This window comes from Haliotis rufescens, unplaced genomic scaffold, assembly GCF_023055435.1.
Source record: "Haliotis rufescens isolate VD_foot unplaced genomic scaffold, xgHalRufe1.0.p SCAF_1, whole genome shotgun sequence".
NCBI classification, from domain to species: Eukaryota; Metazoa; Mollusca; class Gastropoda; order Lepetellida; family Haliotidae; genus Haliotis; species Haliotis rufescens.
In genome coordinates, this window is record NW_025963779.1 from 9804576 (window position 1) to 9827720 (window position 23145).

General features: G+C 43.6%; 1 protein-coding gene and 1 long non-coding RNA gene across 4 annotated transcripts; one reads left to right on the top strand and one right to left on the bottom strand.

Annotated features, from left to right (window-relative positions):
* Positions 1–329: 329 nt before the first annotated feature.
* LOC124136703 lies at positions 330–1682 on the bottom strand. The gene is made up of 2 exons (XR_006861405.2): positions 1419–1682; positions 330–989 (listed from the first exon to the last, which is right to left on the bottom strand). It is a non-coding gene; the product is annotated as an uncharacterized LOC124136703 (long non-coding RNA).
* A 2141-nt stretch (positions 1683–3823) lies between these two features.
* Positions 3824–22870, top strand: LOC124136663 (aquaporin-10-like). Of its 3 annotated transcripts, XM_048402562.1 has the most exons (8): positions 3824–4002; positions 4288–4590; positions 10198–10324; positions 11119–11256; positions 12238–12356; positions 12943–13160; positions 17524–17659; positions 21254–22870. In XM_048402562.1, exons 2-8 carry the CDS (start codon positions 4483–4485, stop codon positions 21302–21304), a joined length of 897 nt encoding a protein of 298 aa, XP_048258519.1. In that variant the 5' UTR covers positions 3824–4002; positions 4288–4482; the 3' UTR covers positions 21305–22870. The 3 variants fall into 3 exon arrangements, with proteins under 3 accessions (XP_048258519.1, XP_046358589.2, XP_046358588.2); XM_046502633.2 differs by having other exon boundaries at positions 3824–4590; positions 17524–17696; XM_046502632.2 differs by having other exon boundaries at positions 3824–4590.
* The last annotated feature ends 275 nt before the right edge of the window (positions 22871–23145 follow it).

Below are 23145 nucleotides of genomic sequence, written 5' to 3' on the forward strand. Positions count from 1 at the left end.
ATTGGTTTGTCTGGTCCAGACTCAAGTATTGCTGCGTACGGCGTTATACAACAAATAATAAAAAGCAAAGCAGTCAAATAGATAATACCAACTGTTGTATATGTCAACTATGAAGGACAAACTGACGCAAAATCAACTAGTCATTGGGTGTATGTAAAATGGCTGTATGTGCGTAGCTTCAGGGGAAACAAAATCCTACTTTAGATCTAGATGTACCACAGCGCGAAGGTCAATCACCCGTCTTCGTATGACTGACATATTGGCAAAACCCACTGAATCCACATTGGACAAACTCTGAAGTGAAGACAGCTACCTTTAAACATTTCTAATGAATGCGTAACGATTTTATCAAAACAAGAGATATGTTTCACAATATAGAACCCTATCTATTGATGAATATTCATGGTAAACCCATCCCTGCAGACGCTGTGTGTACCCTGGTCAGTCCAACAAGACAGGGTGGCTCTGGTTACAAGCTGGATCTATTGTTTTCAGAACTTCACCATTGATCCAGCAGCTATACACACATCTTTGTGATGAGAAGTATCGTATCTCTCTGTCTCGTCGCTCCCACAGCCGGTGTACATTATTGTGATAAGCATTGATTTGGCTCAACTGGACCAGTCTCCATTTTGTTATAACACGATGTAATTTGTCAAATTGTTTCTAGAACAATGATGTGAAATTGGGTTTAAACTGGTGTTCTGGATTGTTGCGCTTATATAGCCACGTGCGTGTACCTGTAAGTGTGGCTGTGCGTACTAGGTTTATAGTGCTAGTCCAATGAGATACCATGCCGCAGTTTAACATGGATACCGCATTTAGACACAGTATACTGACTCACAGCCGATCAGTCCTTGTTTTATTCCCTTAATGCCAACTGCCAGGCGTCTGTTAACGTCTTTTGGAGTGACGCGACCAGAGGATCGAACCACCGACATACCGCTCTGCAGGCTGACGGTCTTTCCACTACACCACGGAGGCGGTCTCTTTACACAGTTAAACAGAAATAAATGATGAATGTATGCGCCACTGTACCTGTCGAAAAATAAATACGCATAAAATATATTACCTGTTTCTGGTTGGATTGAATGAGTTCGGACGAAAGACAATTATATTATACCTCGGATTAAATGTATTATAAACATTTAGACTGAGTGAGTATGTTTTTTTTTACGCCGCTTTTAGCAATATTCCAGGAATAGCACGGCGGGTGACACCAGAAATGGGCTTCACACATGGTACCAATGTGGGGAATCGAAACCGGTCATTCGGCGTAGCGAGCGAACGCTTTAACCACTAGGCTACCCCACCGCCCCATAAACATTTAGAAACAGGGGTATGCTTTTTTCTAGATTATGGTATTCCCTATGATTCGAAGTTAAACATTTCAGCGTTCTGAACAGAAATATAATTACCAACACTAAATCATCAGTATATGATCATCATCGTCGTCGTCGTCGTCGTCATCATCATCATTATTTAAAAGAAGATGTATATGAGGATCACTTAGGCCTCAGGGCAGTCAGTGAGGACGTGTGAGCGTCAGGAAGGCCAACTCCCCGCTGTGACGTGCAGGTTTAGTGTTGAAGCACGTGACATGACAAAGTTCAATTGTGACTGCCCGCCTTGTCAACAAGAAAATACATGCCACTTGTGAAGACTAGCTAGACATTATCTATGTGTTTGTATAGTTACACAGACACGGGTGATGTTACGCATCTTAGAAACGAATGCATTAATTGGGTATAATAAACATATAACGTGGTAATACATAATAAAACTGACAGTACAGCAGTGGCTGTTAATGACGGTGAGCTCGATCTCGTGACCCAGTGTGGAACGTGGCACTACACCTGCTACACTTCGCCTACAGAAACAACCAGGTTTAGTTACATACATACGTGAACCGATGTCAAAAATAAGGTTAATGAGAAAACACTTCCTCGCGGTAGTACTTGCTGGCAAGAGAAAAGTTTAAGACGATAATTAATAACTCTGTCGGTATTTGCCAGGCTGCTGTAATACAGTAGACTGTGACGTGGTGTCAGCACTTAAAGGAGGTGTCACATTTCCTCGGAATTTAATACTTAATGGTCGTATACTGGAATACCTGCTAACCATGCAGAGAGTAAATGACGTTAGTCTGTGTATGTGGCCTTAGTCTGTATGTGTATATGGCCTTAGTCTGTATGTGTATATGGCCTTAGTCTGTATTTGTATATGGCCTTAGTCTGTATGTGTATATGGCCTTAGTCTGTATGTGTATATGGCCTTAGTCTGTATGTGTATAGGGCCTTAATCTGTATGTGTATATGGCCTTAGTCTGTATGTGTATATGGCCTTAGTCTGTATGTGTATATGGCCTTATTCTGTATGTGTATATCGCCTTAATCTGAATGTGGCCTTAGTATGTATGTGTATATGGCCTATTCTGTATGTGTATATGGCCTTATTCTGTATGTGTATATGGTCTTAGTTTGTATGTGTATATGGTCTTAGTCTCTATGTGTATATGGCCTTAGACTGTATGTGTATACGGTCTTAGTCTGTATGTGTATATGACCTTAGTCTGTAGGTGTATATGGCTTTAGCCTTACGTGTATATGACCTTAGTCTGTATGTGTATATGGTCTTAGTCTGTATGTGTATATTGTCTTAGTCTGTATGTGTATATGGTCTTAGTCTGTATGTGTATATGGCTTTAGTCCGTATGTGTATATGGTCTTAGTCTGTATGTGTATATGGTCTTAGTCTGTATGTGTATATGATATTTGTCGTATGTATATATGGTCTTAGTCTGTATGTGTATATGGCCTTAGTCCGTATGTGTATATGGTCTTGGTCTGTATGTGTATATGATATTTGTCTGTATGTATATATGGTCTTAGTCTGTATGTGTATATGACCTTAGTCTGTAGGTGTATATGACCTTAGTATGTATGTGTATATTGTCTTAGTCTGCATGTGTATATGACCTTAGTCTGTATGTGTATATGGTCTTAGTCTGTATGTGTATATGATATTTGTCGTATGTATATATGGTCTTAGTCTGTATGTGTATATGGCCTTAGTCCGTATGTGTATATGGTGTTAGTCTGTATGTGTATATGATATTTGTCTGTATGTATGTGTTTATGACCTTAGTCTGTATGTGTATATTGTCTTAGTCTGTATGTGTATATGGTCTTAGTCTGTAGGTGTATATGACCTTAGTCTGTATGTGTATATGGTCTTAGTCTGTATGTGTATATGGTCTTAGTCCGTATGTGTATATGGTCTTAGTCTGTATGTGTATATTGTCTTAGTCTGTATATGTATATGGTCTTAGTCCGTATGTGTATATGGTCTTAGTCTGTATGTGTATATGATATTTGTCTGTATGTATATATGGTCTTGGTCTGTATGTGCATAGTCCTGCTGCATCAGATGGATGTATGTATGTGTGAACGTGAGTGGGTTACATTTAACGCCACCTTAAACAACATTTCAGTTAATATGCCATGTGCCAGCTTTATTACAGAACTGGGTAGGTTTACTCTTGGAGAGTAGTTCAGTCACGGCGGGTCAGCCAAATGTGAGAGGAAAGCCCGACATGATGTGGATCTTAGACTTTTATAACCCACAAGCAGGGTCAAGGTGCTGACAAAACAAGAAACATAAGAGCAAAATTACGCTATCCTGTCTCGCCTAAGGGACGCAACTCTGCACATATATTTGCGAAATAGCTGGATCTCTCGTTTCTCTTTACAACAGGTAACCCCTTAACCACGTGTGACATGTCGAAGATCTAATCTACTAATCACACAAGCATTGAGCACTGGGGACCCATTCTGTCCTGCATAGCCCACAAGCATACAACACTGAGGACCTAGTACTGCAGGGGACTATTCTGTTCTGAAATTGCCCCAAGCATAGAGTACTGGGGACCTATTCTGTGCTGGAAATCCAACGAGCATGGAGTATTGAGGACCTATTCTGTCCTGGAAATCCCACGAGCAGGTATGACATCAATATCCATGCAGGTTAAGGTTAAGGTGACAACATAAGGCGCTAGTGTGTTAATGTACCTGTCATGTCTGCAACATTACGACATGCAACAGCTGCACATAACGACGACATCAACCGGAGGTGCGCAATGTGCATACAGCTTAGCACTGGGCCTTTAAAACCAAGTAATGCGCATTGTCAAGCTCGCGTTGTAACAATGTCGAGGTCAGTAAACTAGACCCTAATTCAGAAGATATTAACACACGCCATATGTTTACATTGTATAAATCAATCAAGATGGAATATCTCAGCGATAAGACCGGCGACGCCCCCTAACGGAAAGGGGTTTGAGATTGACACCCCCTCCGTGCACCCCCATCCTCCTTCCTCCCTCCCCCGAACAGTGTACCAGACCAGGGGCGCTGGTAGAAGACTTGTTGTAGCACTGGGCATCATTAACACATGCAGGGTCAGGATACTGAACACCCGTGAATGAACAACATGGCCAACGCGTGCAGAAAACAGTCATGTTTCAATCTGCAGAACTTTCCCATGACACGGGAATTCTTGGCGGAATTCCTGGGAACTTTCATCCTCCTGGTAAGTAGGTCAACTATGTTTGTGTCGTTATGTCTGCGAGAGTAATTAGAACAGTTTTGGAATGTGATTCACAGTCGACGCAGAGGTTAGGTTGTGTTGTCTCCCACGTATTACCTCGCCGAGCTGTAACCGTGTCCACTTGCAGGTCCGCTGTCCTATTGATGTTAAGTGGCATAGATGGTTTTTTTTATTATTACCCATTTAGTTTCATAGAAGGTTGGAAACTGCATCGTTGCCCGTCTATACTGCTAAGTGTTATGGTAACCTATTACGGTCGACCCCCGACTAAAGCATAGTCTCTGAAAATATAAAAATTTGACGGAAACAAACAATGCCATTTAAAATGAAAACGAGCCCCAATGCAATGGGAGAAGCTGTAGAAAATCTAGACTTGCTTCATTTAGAGCTGTAGCATTACAGTAGGGACTGGCCGGATAGGACAATATTAAGGTTCGGGGACTGTGAGAAAGACGACTACGACCTCCGTACCATGGCTCCACAAAAGTATTGAAGTACCTGAAGTATTGATTGTATGTTGGGCTATTGATGTTTGTTTCCTATTTATCTGTTTATCAGACACTTTCTGGTTTCGGGGCCAGCCGTTTAGTTCTCATATAGTGATAACGCGAATAGTTTATCTTTCAACTGATAACACCAATGCGCTAGTGTTATATGATGACACGCATCTCACTTGGCAGGTATGCATACACGTGTGTTCAATATAGTAAAGCTACCACAATGCAATGTTTTTGCAATGTCTATGAATATATTTAAGAGATATCCTGATTGTTTTCATTTTCAAGGATAAGTACGAATACTGTAAAGCCATCTCCAGGTAAACATTAGAAACACATTATCTGTTCCCGAAAAAGCCGGAAAGATATCATTTGTCTTCGTTCACGAGACATCCTGTATGTTGTGTAAAATATTTTATTGTGGGTCCCCAAAAATGTTTGGCTCAAGATTATAGGTAAAAAGTGTATGTTTGAAACTCTAACTGAAAATAGTGTATCAATTAAAACTACGGAAGCCATTTAAGACCATTTGTTTTTGTTTTTTATTGTTTTCTTGTAATTTCAAGATTTATGTTGAAATTTCAAGATACTAACTTGAAATTTCAAGATAATGATCTTGAAGATAATAAGTTGAAATTGTAAGATTATAACTTGAAATTTCAACTTATTATCTTAAATTTCAAGATACTAAGTTGAAAGTCCAAGATGCTATGTTCAAATCCATCTTATGCTAAGATCATATCTTGAAATTTCAACTTAGTATGTATTTTGAAATTTCAACATAACATCTTAAAATCTCAAGTTAGTATCTTGAAATTCTAAATAATGTTTCATGAAATTTCAAGTTAGTATCTTGAAATTTCAAGTTAGTATCTTGAAATTTCAAGTCAGTATCTTTAAATGTCAACTTAGTATCTTGAAATTTCAAGAAAAAAATCCAAAAAAAGTTCCGTATAAAACTCCCAATTAAATGGTCGTCCCTAACGCCCAATAAGGAGCAGCACAAGAACACCCAATAGAGCTGCGAGTCGAACACCGTGTTATCGTTTAACGAGAGTACAACCATCAAAGTTAAGTGCTCCACTCACATATATGAGGGTGACTCTCTTGCTCCCCTCTTCAGGAGCCAATGTAAGCTGGCGAAGCACCTCTTTGGGGTCACGGCTTGCAGTGTTGATATCTGAATTATAACCCACGGAAGATGTATGCAAACACAATGACTTCATCTCCATTGTGAGGGATAAAGAAGTGCTAAGACAGAATTCCATGTCACGACTGTTCGTGTACAGTGTATCTCAACACGAGGAGGGTGTGTTTGTGCTGCGGCCTATCCTGGAAGGTAATACCTGACACGGTACGTCGATACGTCTTGTGACGGTCGGTGTGGAGAGAAAAGGGATTAGGGCTTTGTAGCGAGCAGTTGGAGACAAGCAGGGATGTGCCTCACACGGCGAATTAGTAACAGCAAGACCGTGAAGACTATCTACCATCACAATGGGCCTTGTTAGTCCTGCACCATGATTGTGGAATATATTTATTTTATGAAAAAAACACAATCTAGAAACGCATACATAAGCATCAGTATAGGCAATTTGTTTTTAATATTTTTAGAGTCAAGAAGGATATTGTGTAATATAAGATTTCATAGACTTAATGTTAGTCTTTGGGCCTTATGTACACTAAGTTCCTCCATCGTCAGTGGGCCTTGTGAAAACTAAGTTTCCCCATCGTCAATGGCCTTGTGTACACTAAGTTCCCTCATCGTCAATGGGCCTTGTGTACACTAAGTTCCCCCATCGTCAATGGGCCTTGTGTACACTAAGTTCCCCCATCGTCAATGGCCTTGTGTACACTAAGTTCCCTCATCGTCAATGGGCCTTGTGTACACTAAGTTCCCCCATCGTCAATGGGCCTTGTGTACACTAAGTTCCCCCATCGTCAATGGCCTTGTGTACACTAAGTTCCCTCATCGTCAATGGGCCTTGTGTACACTAAGTTCCCCCATCGTCAATGGGCCTTGTGTACACTAAGTTCCCCCATCGTCCATGGGCCTTGTATGCACCTCGTTCCCCCATCGTCATTGGGCCTTGTGTACACTAAGTTCCCCCATCGTCCATGGGCCTTGTGTACACTAAGTTCCCCCATCGTCCATGGGCCTTGTGTACGCTAAGTTCCCCCATCGTCAATGGGCCCACTTCACGGTATTGTATGCAATACGTTCCCCCATCGACAATACAGCATGGCCTTACATACACTACCTTCCCACATCCTCAATAAATCACGGCCTTGTATTCAATACGTTCCCACATCGTCAATATATCACGGCCTTGTATTCAATACGTTCAAACATCGTCAATAAATCGCGGCCTTCTATACAATGTTTTTTTTCCGCCACCCGTGAATACATACGGCCGCTATGCGAGAAATAGTGGTGACGCGTGTCCATAGCACATATTATACATGTTGTAATGATAGGTACATTACCATTTGTGACCAAATATATAATACAAACAAACGAACCTGCGACGTATTAACGTAGGAGTAGCAAGGTCCCCAGTACTTCTTGTGAGCACCACTACACTGAATAGGGTGGTACCAAGGTGTGACCTTGCTGGCTGTGTCCGTGTACCTGGCGGGGTGGATTGATGCTCATGATATCAATCACTGGTTCTTCCGATCAAGACTCGGAACGGATGACCTAGTCTTCCCTGGCGCCACAATTCACAGTGCATGTGTACGTTAACGTCCCTTGGGCTGGACTGAATTAGTCCTATAATCTTGGGTTCGAATCCTGGATTCCATTTGAAAATGGTTCTTGGTTTATTAGAACCATAACAATGTACTAAACGTCTACGGCCTGATCCACAATAGGCTTTCCGCTGATATGATTTTACGTAGCTTGGTAGAACTGACTTGACCGATTCAGTGAACACTACTGCATCTGATGGAACGTTAAACTGGGCAATGTGTGAGTGAATATAGTTTTACGCCGCCTTTAGCAATATTCCAGCAATATCACGGCGGGGACACCAGAAATGGGCTTCACACATTGTACCGATGTGGGGAATCGAACCCGGGTCATCGGCATGACGAGCGAACGCTTTAACTACTAGGCTACCCCACCGCCCAAACGGGGCAATGCCTTCTCCTACGGTGCAGTCGCTAAACTACGAATTATGAAACGAAACTGGACGCGACTTGCTAATCTCGTGTTTGTCCATGTGACCCAATTCATACAGACTGGATATTGCATCATCAAGCAAAACAACATTTGGACTTCGTTCAGCAAAATGGTCTTATCGCTATTTTTATCAATGAAAAATAGGATGTCTGATCGTGATAGGTCGAAGGTTGTGAGTGGTGTATAGAGTTGAGACTGTAAACCGTTTAAAATGGGGCACATATATATCAGCTGATATAATCAGTTGATGACAGTCAGTGTCTTCCAACAGTTGGAAACAGCGGAACGTGCATACATGAGATGGATTCTAGTTGAGCTGGATAGAAAACAATGCACAGTTTTAACCTTTCACGTCCTAATATGGTTAGACGTTTCAGACTTACATATGGTCTATGAAATCGTTAATTATGTGGAATATTGCTGGTTCGATGTGTCTATTACATTCTTCAAAACAAGAAATGCATAGGCTTACTTTGAAATATGTTACTGTGTTCAATTAAATGTGCATATTTAATGTAATTTGATTAACACAAACATGAAACTTAGCATGGCGATAGTCACATGTTCTGGAGACAAACGGCAATACTAATTGTCCTGTCACAAGACAGTACGTCCTCGAGGGGGGCGTTCCGATCAGTACCTGGAGTGACCACTGTGGGCTGTTATCACTGCTCTACATCTCCCTGGCACAGACTGAATTAGTCTACGGATTCTGTCCTGTGGAATTCTCCTCTATTCTTCCTGCAAAACGTTGGTCAGTTGTGCAAGTGTCTGTGGCGTATGTTGACGTTGATGTACACGTCTATCGAGTTCATCCCACAGAAGCTCTATCGGGTTCAGATCCGGGGCTAAGGAAGGCCACGGCAAGACACTAACGTTTGAATTATGATAAAAGTCAGCGACAGGAGCTATGTGTTATCATGTTGAAACAACTCCCTCTGTCCGTTGATAATCGGAAGAAGGTGACGTTGAGAGTTTGGTCGATGTACCGATTTGCTGCGAGATTCCCCTGAACCACCACCAAGTCAGATCACCGTGAATAGGATATGCCTCCCCACACCATCAAACTTCCGCCACCGAATCTGTCGATCTGTCGAACGCAGTCTGGTGCGAAACGTTCATTTCGACGTCGGTAGCCCGCTGTCTTCCATCTCCGCGTTGGAGATGGAATGGTGATTATATACGTATCCAACACAATGACAACTTGGGCAGTTAATGAACAGCAAAAATAGTCACATTCTTCTCAGACTTTGGTTACTAAGATATTTGAAAGAAAGATGATGTATTGACTATAAATAACACTTAAATGTGTACATCTATTCAGATCCGGGGGCGGTCGGGTAGCCTAGTGGTTAAAGCGTTCGCTCGTCACGCCGAAGACCCGGGTTCGATTCCCGACATGGGTACAATGTGTGAAGCCTATTTCTGGTGTCCCCCGCCGTGATATTGCTGGAATATTGCTAAAAGCGGCGTAAAACCATACTCACTCACTCTATTCAGAGCCAATAGACAAGTGGTGCTTCACGACAGAACTTTCCAACAACAGAATGTCATTGTACTATGATTAAATATATATATGTGTCTGAAATAAATCTGCCTGTCTGTCTAAAGGACCCTTATACAACTTCGTCCCTTTTCTCTTCTAAATGTAATACCTTTTTACATCATCCAAAACATCACAAAGACAAACAGCATTAAGTATAAACGATAGGACACATGCTAACCTCACAGTATATGTAAAGATGTCTTTTATGATAAATAGCGTATACAAGAATCTTCTCCATATATGTTTGAAAAAGGGACAACATATGTTACGGCTATGGACTTCAGTGATAACATGGTGGAGCTGCATCTTCATCATGTAAATCCTCGTATAGCTCTCTGTCATGTCTCTCGTTCTGTGCCCTGCAGGTATTTGGTGAGGGATCAGTCGCCCAGGTGGTTCTCAGTGAGGGCAAGAATGGATCCCCCCAGTCCATCTACTGGTCGTGGGGGATAGGCGTTACCATGGGGATATACGTGTCGGGGGGAGTGTCCGGTAAGCATGTTTGACCCTGTTCCTTCTCTATTCGCCTACAGTGCATTTCTCCTGCAGTGCCGACCGCCTACAGTATTGCTGGTGTTTAGTGGAGCTCTTGCTGCTGCAGACCAGGTCACGTGATGTCCGATTGTTATTGTAGGAATAACCAACCAATCAGACCGAACTACAGATAGCAGGTATACTGGTGACTCGCCTACTCTATAAGCGTCATCCGGAAATATCCAATAACATGACAATCTCACATTATTTGTTTGTTTGATGTTTAACTCCGCCCTCAGCAATATTACAGCTATATGACGACGGTCTGTAGGTAATCGAGTCTGTACCAGACAATCAAGTGATTGACATCATAAGCTTCAATTCACGCAATTGGGATACGATGAAATTCATCAACCAAGTCAGTCTGCCTGACCACCCGATCCCGTTAGTCGCCTCTTACGACAAGCATAGTCACCTTTAACAGCAAGTGTGGGACCTGTTCTAACCCGGATCTTCACGGGTCCAATCTTACAATAAGCCTGGCAGTACAATAATTTGCCAACTGAAACAATATATTTTATAAATAAGACTAACATGATACGTTAATATGTTTTTCCCACATTTTGATAAGAAAAAGCTTTTGTATAACATCTTATCCCTGATTCGTCAGCGTGTATGCTCAAATGAAACTACAACTGTATATGTTCATGAGGTTATATTTTAAGATGTTACTGTATTTAAGTCATCATCCTGTCTATGATGACGTTGACTTCAACGATGATGACGATGTCAACACACCATGTGTTCTCCAGGTGGCCACCTCAACCCTGCCGTCACCGTGGCCCAGGCGGCCCTGGGGAGGCTGCAGTTGAAGAAGGTGCCGGTCTACCTCCTGGCTCAGTACCTAGGGGCCTTTGTCGCCTCAATCCTCGTGTACCTGGTGTATACAGGTGGGTGTATCCCTTGTGTATGCTATTAGTTATGGTGTCTTTAGTTGCCGTATACGGTGTCATATTACGTCAGCAGAAAAATAGCTGACGCCTCACCCAATATCTTTCTGCTAACCTAATATGCCGTTTACGGCAACTAAAGACACCATACGATTACGATTACACTATCTGGTATCCATATCGCACATGCCATGTGAAAATGAAAACTTGACACTTACAACCGTTGACGTTAAGGATCAAAGGGAGACTACTCTTGAAACCGTTCAGGCCAAATCTTGTTGATAATTTTAATTATAATCTTTATCACATCGATATTAATGATATAAACACAAAAACAGTGTCAAATAACAAATTTCGGTACTAGCATTTCCATGTGAGTGAGTGAGTGAGTGAGTGAGTATGGTTTTACGCCGCTTTTAGCAATATTCCAGCAATATCACGGTGGGGGACACCAGAAATGGGCTTCACACATTGCACCCATGTCGGGAATCGAACCTGGGTCTTCGTCGTGACGAGTGAACGCTTTAACCACTAGGCTACCCGACCGCCCCCATTTCCATGTGAAATATGTGAGGTAGGTGTTGGAAAATCTAAGATGGCTGTGATTGACGGTATACGGTCTCATATTAGGTCAGTAACAACCATCTTGGATATTTACTGACGCTATATGGGCTCATGTGGGGTCAGTAGTTCTGCTCTCTGATTGGTCAATCTCACTTTGAGGCAGAATAAAGGTAAGTATAGGCATGGTGTACGTGGTGTAAACAGTTGAGATTACTCCTCGTGTTCCTGGTGTACACAGGTGTCCGAATACACCTGATGTATCAGTTATCTACTGATGCTGGCCGAATACACCCTGTGAAACCGGTAAGCCTACGTTGTAACTGTTATTTACGCTTGTAGTCTGGCACTTCCCGTCAGTCGTGTCTCCTTTGTCGCCATGTGTACATGTAATATGTTGTTATCCGTCATGTATCTTAGACGCACTACATCACTACGACGACGGGGTCCGGGCTGTAGTCGGCAACGCCTCCACCGCCGGCATCTGGGCAACCTACCCGCAGCCCTTCGTCTCTACAGCGAACGGCTTCGGTGACCAGGTGACTAACCGCATAATTTAATCCATCTGTTACGTTACTTAACTCAATCAACTCAATGTTATTAGCGCATGCTTTCCATTTGACAACGTCATTTGATTGTATTCAGTGTGAGAGAGTGAGATTTAACGCCGCTTTAAACAGTATTTCAGTTATATCACGCCAAGTCAGCTTGATGTCAGAGGGAAGCCCTAAGTGGCGCAGGTCTTAACTGTTAACGAGTACGGCTGTGGTGCTGACACACCTAGAAACACAACCAGGGCATGGGTTTGAACCTACGATGACAGATTTCTGGCATGCCTAAACGACGCAAGACTAGCCGACTTGGTCACCGTGTCCGACTGGATTCAAAATAAACTTAGCGATGTTGTCAGAGAGCTTGAATGTCTTCACTACGAACTCTGTGATAATTACATCCTCAGCCAGTAACTCCCTGAAATATGTTCGACAGTCTTTGCAAAAAAAACGGAAGCCTTTTAGGGCCATTTGGTTTTTTCTTGATATTTCAAGATACTACGTTGAAATTTCAAGAGAAATATTGGCCCTGAAAGACTTCAGTAAGAAATAGAAAATAAATATTACGCTGCAGGTTTTCGGCACTGCGATCCTGCTGATATGTGTGATGGGAGTGACCGACCCCCGGAATATGTCCCCACCCTCAGGCCTTATCCCTATCAGTGTGGGCTTGATCGTCGTGGCCATTGGCATGACATTCGGCTTCAACTGCGGGTATGCTATCAACCCGGCAAGGGACCTCGGACCGCGAATCTTCACCGCTTTAGCAGGCTGGGGATCAGATCCTTTCAGGTAGGTGCAACAAGGCGCCACAGTAGCCGTGTAGCAGGCTGGGGATCAGGTCCTTTCAGGTGGGTGCAACAAGGCGTCATATTGTCCGTGTTGCAGGCTGGGGATCAGGTCCTTTCAGGTGGGTGCAACAAGGCGTCATATTGTCCGTGTAGCAGGCTGGGAATCAGATCCTTTCAGGTGGGTGCAACAAGGCGTCATATTGTCCGTGTAGCAGGCTGGGGATCAGATCCTTTCAGGTGGGTGCAACAAGGCGTCATATTGTCCGTGTAGCAGGCTGGGGATCAGATCCTTTCAGGGAGGTGCAACAAGGCGTCATATTGTCCGTGTAGCAGGCTGTGTCAGGTCCATTCAGGTGGGTGCAACAAGGCGTCATATTGTCCGTGTAGCAGGCTGGGGATCAGGTCCTTTCAGGGAGGTGCAACAAGGCGTCATATTGTCCGTGTAGCAGGCTGGGGATCAGGTCCTTTCAGGTAGGTGCAACAAGGCGTCATAGTGTCCGTGTAGCAGGCTGGGGATCAGGTCCTTTCAGGTAGGTGCAACAAGGCGTCATATTGTCCGTGTAGCAGGCTGGGGATCAGGTCCTTTCAGGTAGGTGCAACAAGGCGTCATATTGTCCGTGTAGCAGGCTGGGGATCAGGTACTTTCGGGTGGGTGCAACAAGGCGTCATATTGTCCGTGTAGCAGGCTGGGGATCAGGTCCTTTCAGGGAGGTGCAACAAGGCGTCATATTGTCCGTGTAGCAGGCTGGGGATCAGGTCCTTTCAGGTAGGTGCAACAAGGCGTCATATTGTCCGTGTAGCAGGCTGGGGATCAGGTCCTTTCAGGTGGGTGCAACAAGGCGTCATATTGTCCGTGTAGCAGACTGGGGATCAGGTCCTTTCAGGTGGGTGCAACAAGGCGTCATATTGTCCGTGTAGCAGGCTGGGGATCAGGTCCTTTCAGGTAGGTGCAACAAGGCGTCATATTGTCCGTGTAGCAGGCTGGGGATCAGGTCCTTTCAGGTAGGTGCAACAAGGCGTCAAATTGTCCGTGTAGCAGGCTGTGTCAGGTCCTTTCGGGTGGGTGCAACAAGGCGTCATATTGTCCGTGTAGCAGGCTGTGTCAGGTCCTTTCGGGTGGTTGCAACAAGGCGTCATATTGTCCGTGTAGCAGGCTGGGAATCAGGTCCTTTCAGGTGGGTGCAACAAGGCGTCATATTGTCCGTGTAGCAGGCTGTGTCAGGTCCTTTCGGCGGGCGCAACAAGGCGTCATATTGTCCGTGTAGCAGGCTGTGTCAGGTACTTTCGGGTGGGTGCAACAAGGCGTCATATTGTCGGTGTAGCAGGCTGTGTCAGGTCCTTTCAGGTGTGTGCAACAAGGCGTCATATTGTCCGTGTAGCAGGCTGGGGATCAAGTCCTTTCAGGTAGGTGCAACTATATGTTATAATGTCCGAGAAGCAGGCTGGGGATCAGGTCCTTTCAGGTGGGTGCAACAAGGCGTCATATTGTCCGTGTAGCAGGCTGGGGATCAGGTCCTTTCAGGTGGGTGCAACAAGGCGTCATATTGTCCGTGTAGCAGGCTGGGGATCAGGTACTTTCAGGTAGGTGCAACAAGGCGTCATATTGTCCGTGTAGCAGGCTGGGGATCAGGTACTTTCAGGTGGGTGCAACAAGGCGTCATATTGTCCGTGTAGCAGGCTGTGTCAGGTACTTTCAGGTGGGTGCAACAAGGCGTCATATTGTCCGTGTAGCAGGCTGGGGATCAGGTACTTTCAGGTAGGTGCAACAAGGCGTCATATTGTCCGTGTAGCAGGCTGGGGATCAGGTACTTTCAGGTGGGTGCAACAAGGCGTCATATTGTCCGTGTAGCAGGCTGTGTCAGGTACTTTCAGGTGGGTGCAACAAGGCGTCATATTGTCCGTGTAGCAGGCTGTGTCAGGTCCTTTCAGGTAGGTGCAACAAGGCGTCATATTGTCCGTGTAGCAGGCTGTGTCCGGTACTTTCAGGTGGGTGCAACAAGGCGTCATATTGTCCGTGTAGTAGGCTGTGTCAGGTCCTTTCTGGTGGGTGCAGCAAGGCGTCATATTGTCCGTGAAGCAGGCTGGGGATCAGGTCCTTTCGGGTGGGTGCAACAAGGCGTCATAGTGGCCGTGTAGCAGTCTGTGTCAGGTCCTTTCGGGTGGGTGCAACAAGGCGTCATATTGTCAGTGTAGCAGGCTGGGGATCAGGTCCTTTCAGGTGGATGCAACTATAAGTTATATTGTCCGTGTAGCAGGCTGGGGATCAGGTCCTTTCAGGTGGATGCAACTATATGTTATATTGTCCGTGTAGCAGGCTGGGGATCAGGTCCTTTCAGGTGGATGCAATTATATGTTATATTGTCGGTGTAGCAGGCTTGGGAACAGGTCCTTTCAGGTGGATGCAACTATATGTTATATTGTCGGTGTAGCAGGCTGGGAATCAGATCCTTTCAGGTGGGTGCAACAAGGCGTCATATTGTCCGTGTAGCAGGCTGGGGATCAGGTACTTTCAGGTGGGTGCAACAAGGCGTCATATTGTCCGAAAGGTGCAACAAGGCGTCATATTGTCCGTGTAGCAGACTGGGGATCAGGTCCTTTCAGGTAGGTGCAACAAGGCGTCATATTGTCCGTGTAGCAGGCTGGGGATCAGGTCCTTTCAGGGAGGTGCAACAAGGCGTCATACTGTCCGTGTAGCAGGCTGGGGATCAGGTCCTTTCAGGTAGGTGCAACAAGGCGTCATATTGTCCGTGTAGCAGGCTGGGAATCAGATCCTTTCAGGTGGGTGCAACAAGGCGTCATATTGTCCGTGTAGCAGGCTGGGGATCAGGTACTTTCAGGTGGGTGCAACAAGGCGTCATATTGTCCGAAAGGTGCAACAAGGCGTCATATTGTCCGTGTAGCAGACTGGGGATCAGGTCCTTTCAGGTAGGTGCAACAAGGCGTCATATTGTCCGTGTAGCAGGCTGGGGATCAGGTCCTTTCAGGTAGGTGCAACAAGGCGTCATATTGTCCGTGTAGCAGGCTTGCGATCAGGTCCTTTCAGGTAGGTGCAACAAGGCGTCATATTGTCCGTGTAGCAGGCTGGGGATCAGGTCCTTTCAGGTAGGTGCAACTATATGTTATATTGTCCGTGAAGCAGGCTGGGGATCAGGTCCTTTCAGGTGGGTGCAACTATATGTTATATTGTCCGTGAAGCAGGCTGGGGATCAGGTCCTTTCAGATGGGTGCAACTATATGTTATATTAGCCGTGTATCAGCCTGTGGATCAGGTCCTTTCAGGTGGGTGCAACTATATGTTATATTGTCCGTGAAGCAGGCTGGGGACCAGGTCCTTTCAGGTGGGTGCAACTATATATTATATTGTCGGTGTAGCAGGCTGGGGATCAGGTCCTACAGGTGGGTGCAACTATATGTTATATTGTCCGTGTAGCAGGCTGGGGATCAGGTCCTTTCAGATGGGTGCAACTATATGTTATATTAGCCGTGTATCAGCCTGTGGATCAGGTCCTACAGGTGGGTGCAACCATAGGTCATATTGTCAGTGAAGCAGGCTGGGGACCAGGTCCTTTCAGGTGGGTGCAACTATATGTTATATTGTCCGTGAAGCAGGCTGGGGATCAGGTCCTACAGGTGGGTGCAACCATAGGTCATATTGTCAGTGAAGCAGGCTGGGGACCAGGTCCTTTCAGGTGGGTGCAACTATATGTTATATTGTCCGTGAAGCAGGCTGGGGATCAGGTCCTACAGGTGGGTGCAACCATAGGTCATATTGTCAGTGAAGCAGGCTGGGGACCAGATCCTTTCAGGTGGGTGCAACTATATGTTATATTGTCCGTGAAGCAGGCTGGGGATCAGGTCCTACAGGTGGGTGCAACCATAGGTCATATTGTCAGTGAAGCAGGCTGGGGGCCAGGTCCTTTCAGGTGGGTGAACCATAGGTCATATTGTCAGTGAAGCAGGATCGGGGCCAGGTCCTTTCAGGTTGGTGCACACATAGGTCATATTGTCAGTGAAGCAGGATGGGGGCCAGGTCCTTTCAGGTGGGTGCAACCATAGGTCATATTGTCAGTGAAGCAGGATGGGGGTCAGGTCCTTTCAGGTGGGTGCAACCATAGGTCATATTGTCAGTGAAGCAGGATGGGGGCCAGGTCCTTTCAGGTGGGTGCAACCATAGGTCATATTGTCAGTGAAGCAGGATGGGGGTCAGGTCCTTTCAGGTAGGTGCAACTATAGGTCATATTGTCATTGAAGCAGGATGGGGGCCGGGGTCCTTTCAGTTGGGTGCAGCCAGTGGTCATATTGCCTGTGAGATAACATATTGCCAGTTTTCCTGTACATGTGTGTCACAATTCCTTTTACTGCAGCTTCCGTGACTTCAACTGGTTCTGGGTGCCTATCCTGGGGCCCCATATAGGTGCTATACTCGGGGCCTACTTCTACCAGGCGTGTGTAGGCTTCCACTGGCCTACTGAGGTCGACATCTCCTCTGACACCAAAGACGTAAGCAAGGAGACGGGGCATGTGAATGTTGGCTTTGGTACGTAGTGTAGCATTACCCCGGTGTGGAGCCGACAGAGTCAGCCTCTGTTGTACTTGATCCAATTTGTCATTGGGCAAAAATAAACAGATTCAATTTACACCCGTTCTTAGACTGACGCTGAGCTCTGTCGCGCTAACACTGCATGTAAGGAGGGTTGTTGGTTTCCGTCGCAGTCAACAGTATGGCAGTTACGTCGTGGCGGTTTGTAAAAAGAAAACGTTTGTTGCATGAGAAACAATATGTCATTGTTTTTCGACACTTGAAACACGCATGAGTTGGTTGGGACTTAATCATGCACACGTCGGCATCATTACACGTACACTCCCGGGCAAAAGGAAGTATCAACTTGAAAATGGATTTGATGAAAAATATAAACGTTATCAAAACGTTACTAGGCTGAAAACAGTCGCCGAACACTGTAGACTTAAGGCCCAAACCACAGTCATGATACCCTGTATCATGCACCATCATCTAATAACCATTTTAGCCACCATGAAACATGTGTATACTTTCTTCTGCCCGGCAGTGAATAAGACCCGTAGTCAACATTGTAGGGGTTTTAGATGGGAATATTCAATATTTCGACTACTTTAAAAATTATAGAAATCATTCAGATAGAAATCAAAAATTATCTGGTCAAGTTAAAAGAATTTCACATACATCAAAAGTAAAGGGTTTTGGCCTTTTATACTAGACATTTAATATCAATACATGGAATTTGACAACAGCCTAAATGCTTCAAATTATTCAGGAATAAACAATACAGTGTTGGCAGACACCGGTTCGTGCGAGGTGTTAAACCCAAATCACTCACTCACTGCATGAATAGTATTACCATAACTTGGCTGGAAACATATTGCCAATCGAGCAGGGGACTATTGCTGAGCGCGGCGTTAAACAAAAAAACAACTGAACTCACTACTAAATGAAGCAATTTGAAATTCAAGAACAACTCTTGTCCAGTAAAGAGTTTACATCTACACAACCACGAGACTCGATCGAGTTTGCTACGTGTTGAGAGAGCACACTTTTTTGAAAACATATATTTGAATAATTTCCAAATTATGGGGAGACAATTCATTTTCAGTCAGGTTATGGTTTGACATTTTTTCATATATACTCTTCAAAGAAAGAAACGCAAAGCCAGATGTGAGGTAGGAAAATACATTTATACGAGGAACAAGGTATTTAGCAAAAATGTTGTGGAGAGAACACTTGGTGATTGTAGTCAACTCAGTTATCGGTACATAGGAAAAGTCCAAGGTGAAGGTCAGCTACCATCAAAAACGCGTATGTCCCCCGTTGGAATCGATAGCGCCCTGACATCTCCTCCCTATGGAAGAGACGAGTATGCGAATCACATCAGGGGGAATGGTAGCCCACTCGGCCTGCAACGCAACAGCCAACTGCTGCAACGTCGTGGGTTGTGGTTGACGTCGGCGTAGCCGTCTATCCAATTCATCCCGCTGATGCTCCATCGGGTTCAAATCCGGGGATCTTGAGGGCCAGGGGAGGACTTCAACGTCGTTGTTGTGTAGACAGGCTCTTGTGAACCGTGCTGTATGCGGTCGAGCGTTGCCCTGCTGGAATACACCGTTGCCGTTGGCTGCAATTGGGAGGACGTGTGGTAGGAGAATTTCGTTGATGTATCAAGATTGTAAGGTTGCCCTGGACATGGACCAAACTAGTCCTGCCATGATGAGAGATAGCCGCCCACATCATAACGTATTGCCTTTCTTTTTTTTTTGAAGAGTATAGTAGAAAATAGAAATAGAGAGGATAATACTGAAGTAAGAATCTATGTCGAATGAATTATGCATGATTGTGCATGTGACGTAGAGGCTGTACAATGCACGAAAGGTACTTTTCCTGTACACTCTAGTGGAAAGGCATGGCATGTTGATTCATTAGCACTGCACCATCACGATGTGGACAATAATTGTGTGTTTGTATATTACTTTGATGCATGCCCGTGTTAAATGGATGAAAACTGCAACCGTTTTCTTTTTTTTATTATTGTACTGTCATGATTGTTTTCATAAGAAATAGCATTTTGATATCTAAACAAATATGCATTTGAACAAATTGTAAATTTAAGAGAGCCTCCGTAGTGCAGTGGATAGAGTGTCTGACCATGAGAGCGGAAGATCGGGAATTCGATCATAACAAAAGCCGTGCTACTTGATCTTTCCCTGCCTGGCGTTCGGAAAATAACAGTGCGGTTTGAATCTTAACGGCAGAGATTTGTCCAAAGTGAGACCAACATTCAATTTATGCAGTGGTGTATAAATATTACTTTCGATGACAGCATATCAGTAAAGAACTCTACACAGGTCATTTTGTAAGTTTATTCAAAATATCAGAATATTATTCACTAAGGATGCATAGTCTATGGGGAATGTGACATACATTTATTATGTTAAATATCATACAAATTGTATTAAATTTTAGTTGACATTACAAATAAAGGCCACAAAACCCTGTCCATCGCCAAAAGAAATCTCTGCTCAAAGCAGAGTCGATTGTACGATTCCGATAATACCATGAATATGTGTTTATGAATCACTATCAAATAGTCATGATAACATCGCCGACTAAAAGATACCCCTACCCATGTTATCGAATGTTAACGTGGATATGGTAAGACAGATATGTGACCGTAAACATCCCAATTGACGTCTCATGTCAAACGTTTATTATGTCCCTGTGGATTTGGCCATGTGTGAGTTTATCATGGGGATGGAGGTAAAGGCATATTTTATAATACGTTTCGACAGAGACTTACTGACATTCAGAAGTACCTGGTAGAAAGTCGTTATACTTCTACTCATGCTTGAAATGTACAGTTAAGTCGGAGTTATATTTACACTGTAATAAGAACAATAAATTGAGAGTGAGTGAATATGGTTTTACACCGCTTTTAGCAATATTCCAGCAATTTCACGGCGGGGGACACCAGAAATGGGCTTGACACATTGTACCCATGTGGGAAATCGAACCCGGATCTTCGGCGTGACGAGCGAACGCTTTAACCCACTGCTCCAGTAAATTGCTTTTGTTGAGAAGCCCCTTTACTATACGGGAAAACAAAATGTTAGAAGAGATCTGTGTCACACTGAAGGTATCGAGGCAAATTGTTTACTGTGTCATGTCTTTGGAAATGGAAACATTTTAACTTGCATTGTACATTTTATGGTGAATAACGAACTCCTGAAATTATAACATTACGTAATAAGGTTGTACCCTGTTTCAAGTTTATATCACACTAATGGATTGTTCATGTTAGGAAAATATTTTTATTGTCTTAAATATTTGTACTGATATGATGTATTATAGTGTGTATGTTCTACAAAATTGTTCTATTAAGATTGTACGGATTATGGATAAGTTGTCTTTGAAGCAAAAAACATTGATTGATTGATTGATTGATTGATTGATTGGTTGGTTGGTTGGTTGGTTGGTTGATTAATTGATACCAATAAACCACGTGTTTCTATGTTAAGGATACATGAATGTTTATGAAGCTAGTTATTCTCTATTTCGTTGACTTCCAGAGCTCAATTGATCATTTCGATGGCATGGAACAGATGAATCTCGCCAGTTGATGCGGCTCGACCTATATACTCTCGTTAGGCGGCGTTCAGTGACTCGTCTTTGCATACAACGTTGTCTGCTGTGTTGTTACAACGCTCAATCTGTTTTCACTTTCTTGTGACATTGCTACCTGTTGCCACGTCTTTGGTTGGATCAAAAGACGTTGTCACCTTGGTATGGTGTTGTAAACCTTCGTATTTGTTATTGCCTGTTTTTCATCTGTTATGCTGGTATTCTTGAAACCTCGAGAAGTCCCGTACTGGCGTACTTAATGTGTCTTAAGGCAGTCATTGTTAGTTCATTTGACTGTTATAGTAATCTCATTCACACGATCAGGTGGTCAGGGTCGGTGACCTGGTTGACTTCTTGTCATCGTATCCTAACAGCCTCGATGTTCATGATGTCAATCACTGATTGTCTGGTCAAACAAACATGAATCCCTTATACCCCGCCACGAAGAAAACGACTGCAAGTGGATTTCTGAGCGGGGAATGAATCCATTATACCCCGCCATGAAGCAAAAAGCTATAAGTTGTTTAGCAGTCAGTGAAATAATCTCAGCTCAATCGAACAGCTGTCGTCTATTAATTTTCAATTTGTTTTAATTCTTTTACAATTGCAGATTGAAAAATCCGTGGTAGCAGTATCACGAGGGGTATATGTGGTTTTATTCGTCCATCGTTTGGTTTCATAGAACTCGTCTCCGGCTCGAGGTATAAAAGCTAACGCGGGACGCATAAAATAACATGTACCCCGTGATACTGCTTCAGCTTATATTGTTTTATTAGAATGTAGTCTTATGATAATAAATATCAATATAACTAGACCAGTGGTATTAAACTATTTCGGTTCAGAAATCATGGTGGTAACAAACGGAAAACAAACTTTTAAGTATTTCATTGAAGTGCTCCACATTTTGTATTCTTTTTAACCTTGGATCGGAAATTCAGATATAGTTGTTTAGGATTTTCTTATGAGATATGAAATCTATTCCACATAGTCAATCTTTACATGCATACAGCGAGGTCTTTGAGTAATTCATCTTTTCAAGTACTCACGGGCGGCGGGGTAGCTTAGTGGTTAAAGCGCTCGGTCGTCATGCCGAAGACCCGGGTTCGATTCCCAAATGGGTACAATCAGCCGTGATATTGCTGGAATATTGCCAAAAGCGGCCTAAACCCATACTCATCACTCTCAAAGTACTATTTTTACTTAATCGATATTCTGTCCGATGGGTCAAAGTCGACCTGAATAAAGAGATTTGTATTGTTTTGGTTTGGGTCGGCGATATACTTAATTGGGCGACCTGATTATAGACAGGCCCTAGTCATTGAGTAGATGTCATAATGTTTGGTCTAAATATTGTACATAATGTTATATTATTCGGTTATTATTCCTACTCATCAATTACGCTCAATTGGCCAGTTGCTCTTGGCGCATAATAAACATACCTCACAGAAGCATGTCTTTAGTTGTATAGTTTCCACGATTAGGTATATACCATGTCATATTCAATAACGTTCAATTATTCAACACTATTGAACACTTGAAATAAACTATGCCGTTTTTATACCTAATTTGTATAGAAATGTGATAAATGTCGGAGCTGAAGCATTTTTCGAACAGTACCCCACTTAAATAATCCGGACTGAAAGACAAACAAACAACTCTGAGCAACAAGAATACTGACCTCGCTGGAGTACCATGTCTTATGTGTCATACATACGAGGGGCGTTCAATAAGTTTTGCAACTTCAATATAAGACCAAATCGCAGAATATCTTTTGCACTTTTATTTTTCAATATAATCTCCATTCACCTCAGTACACTTATTCCATTTGTCCTTCAAGATT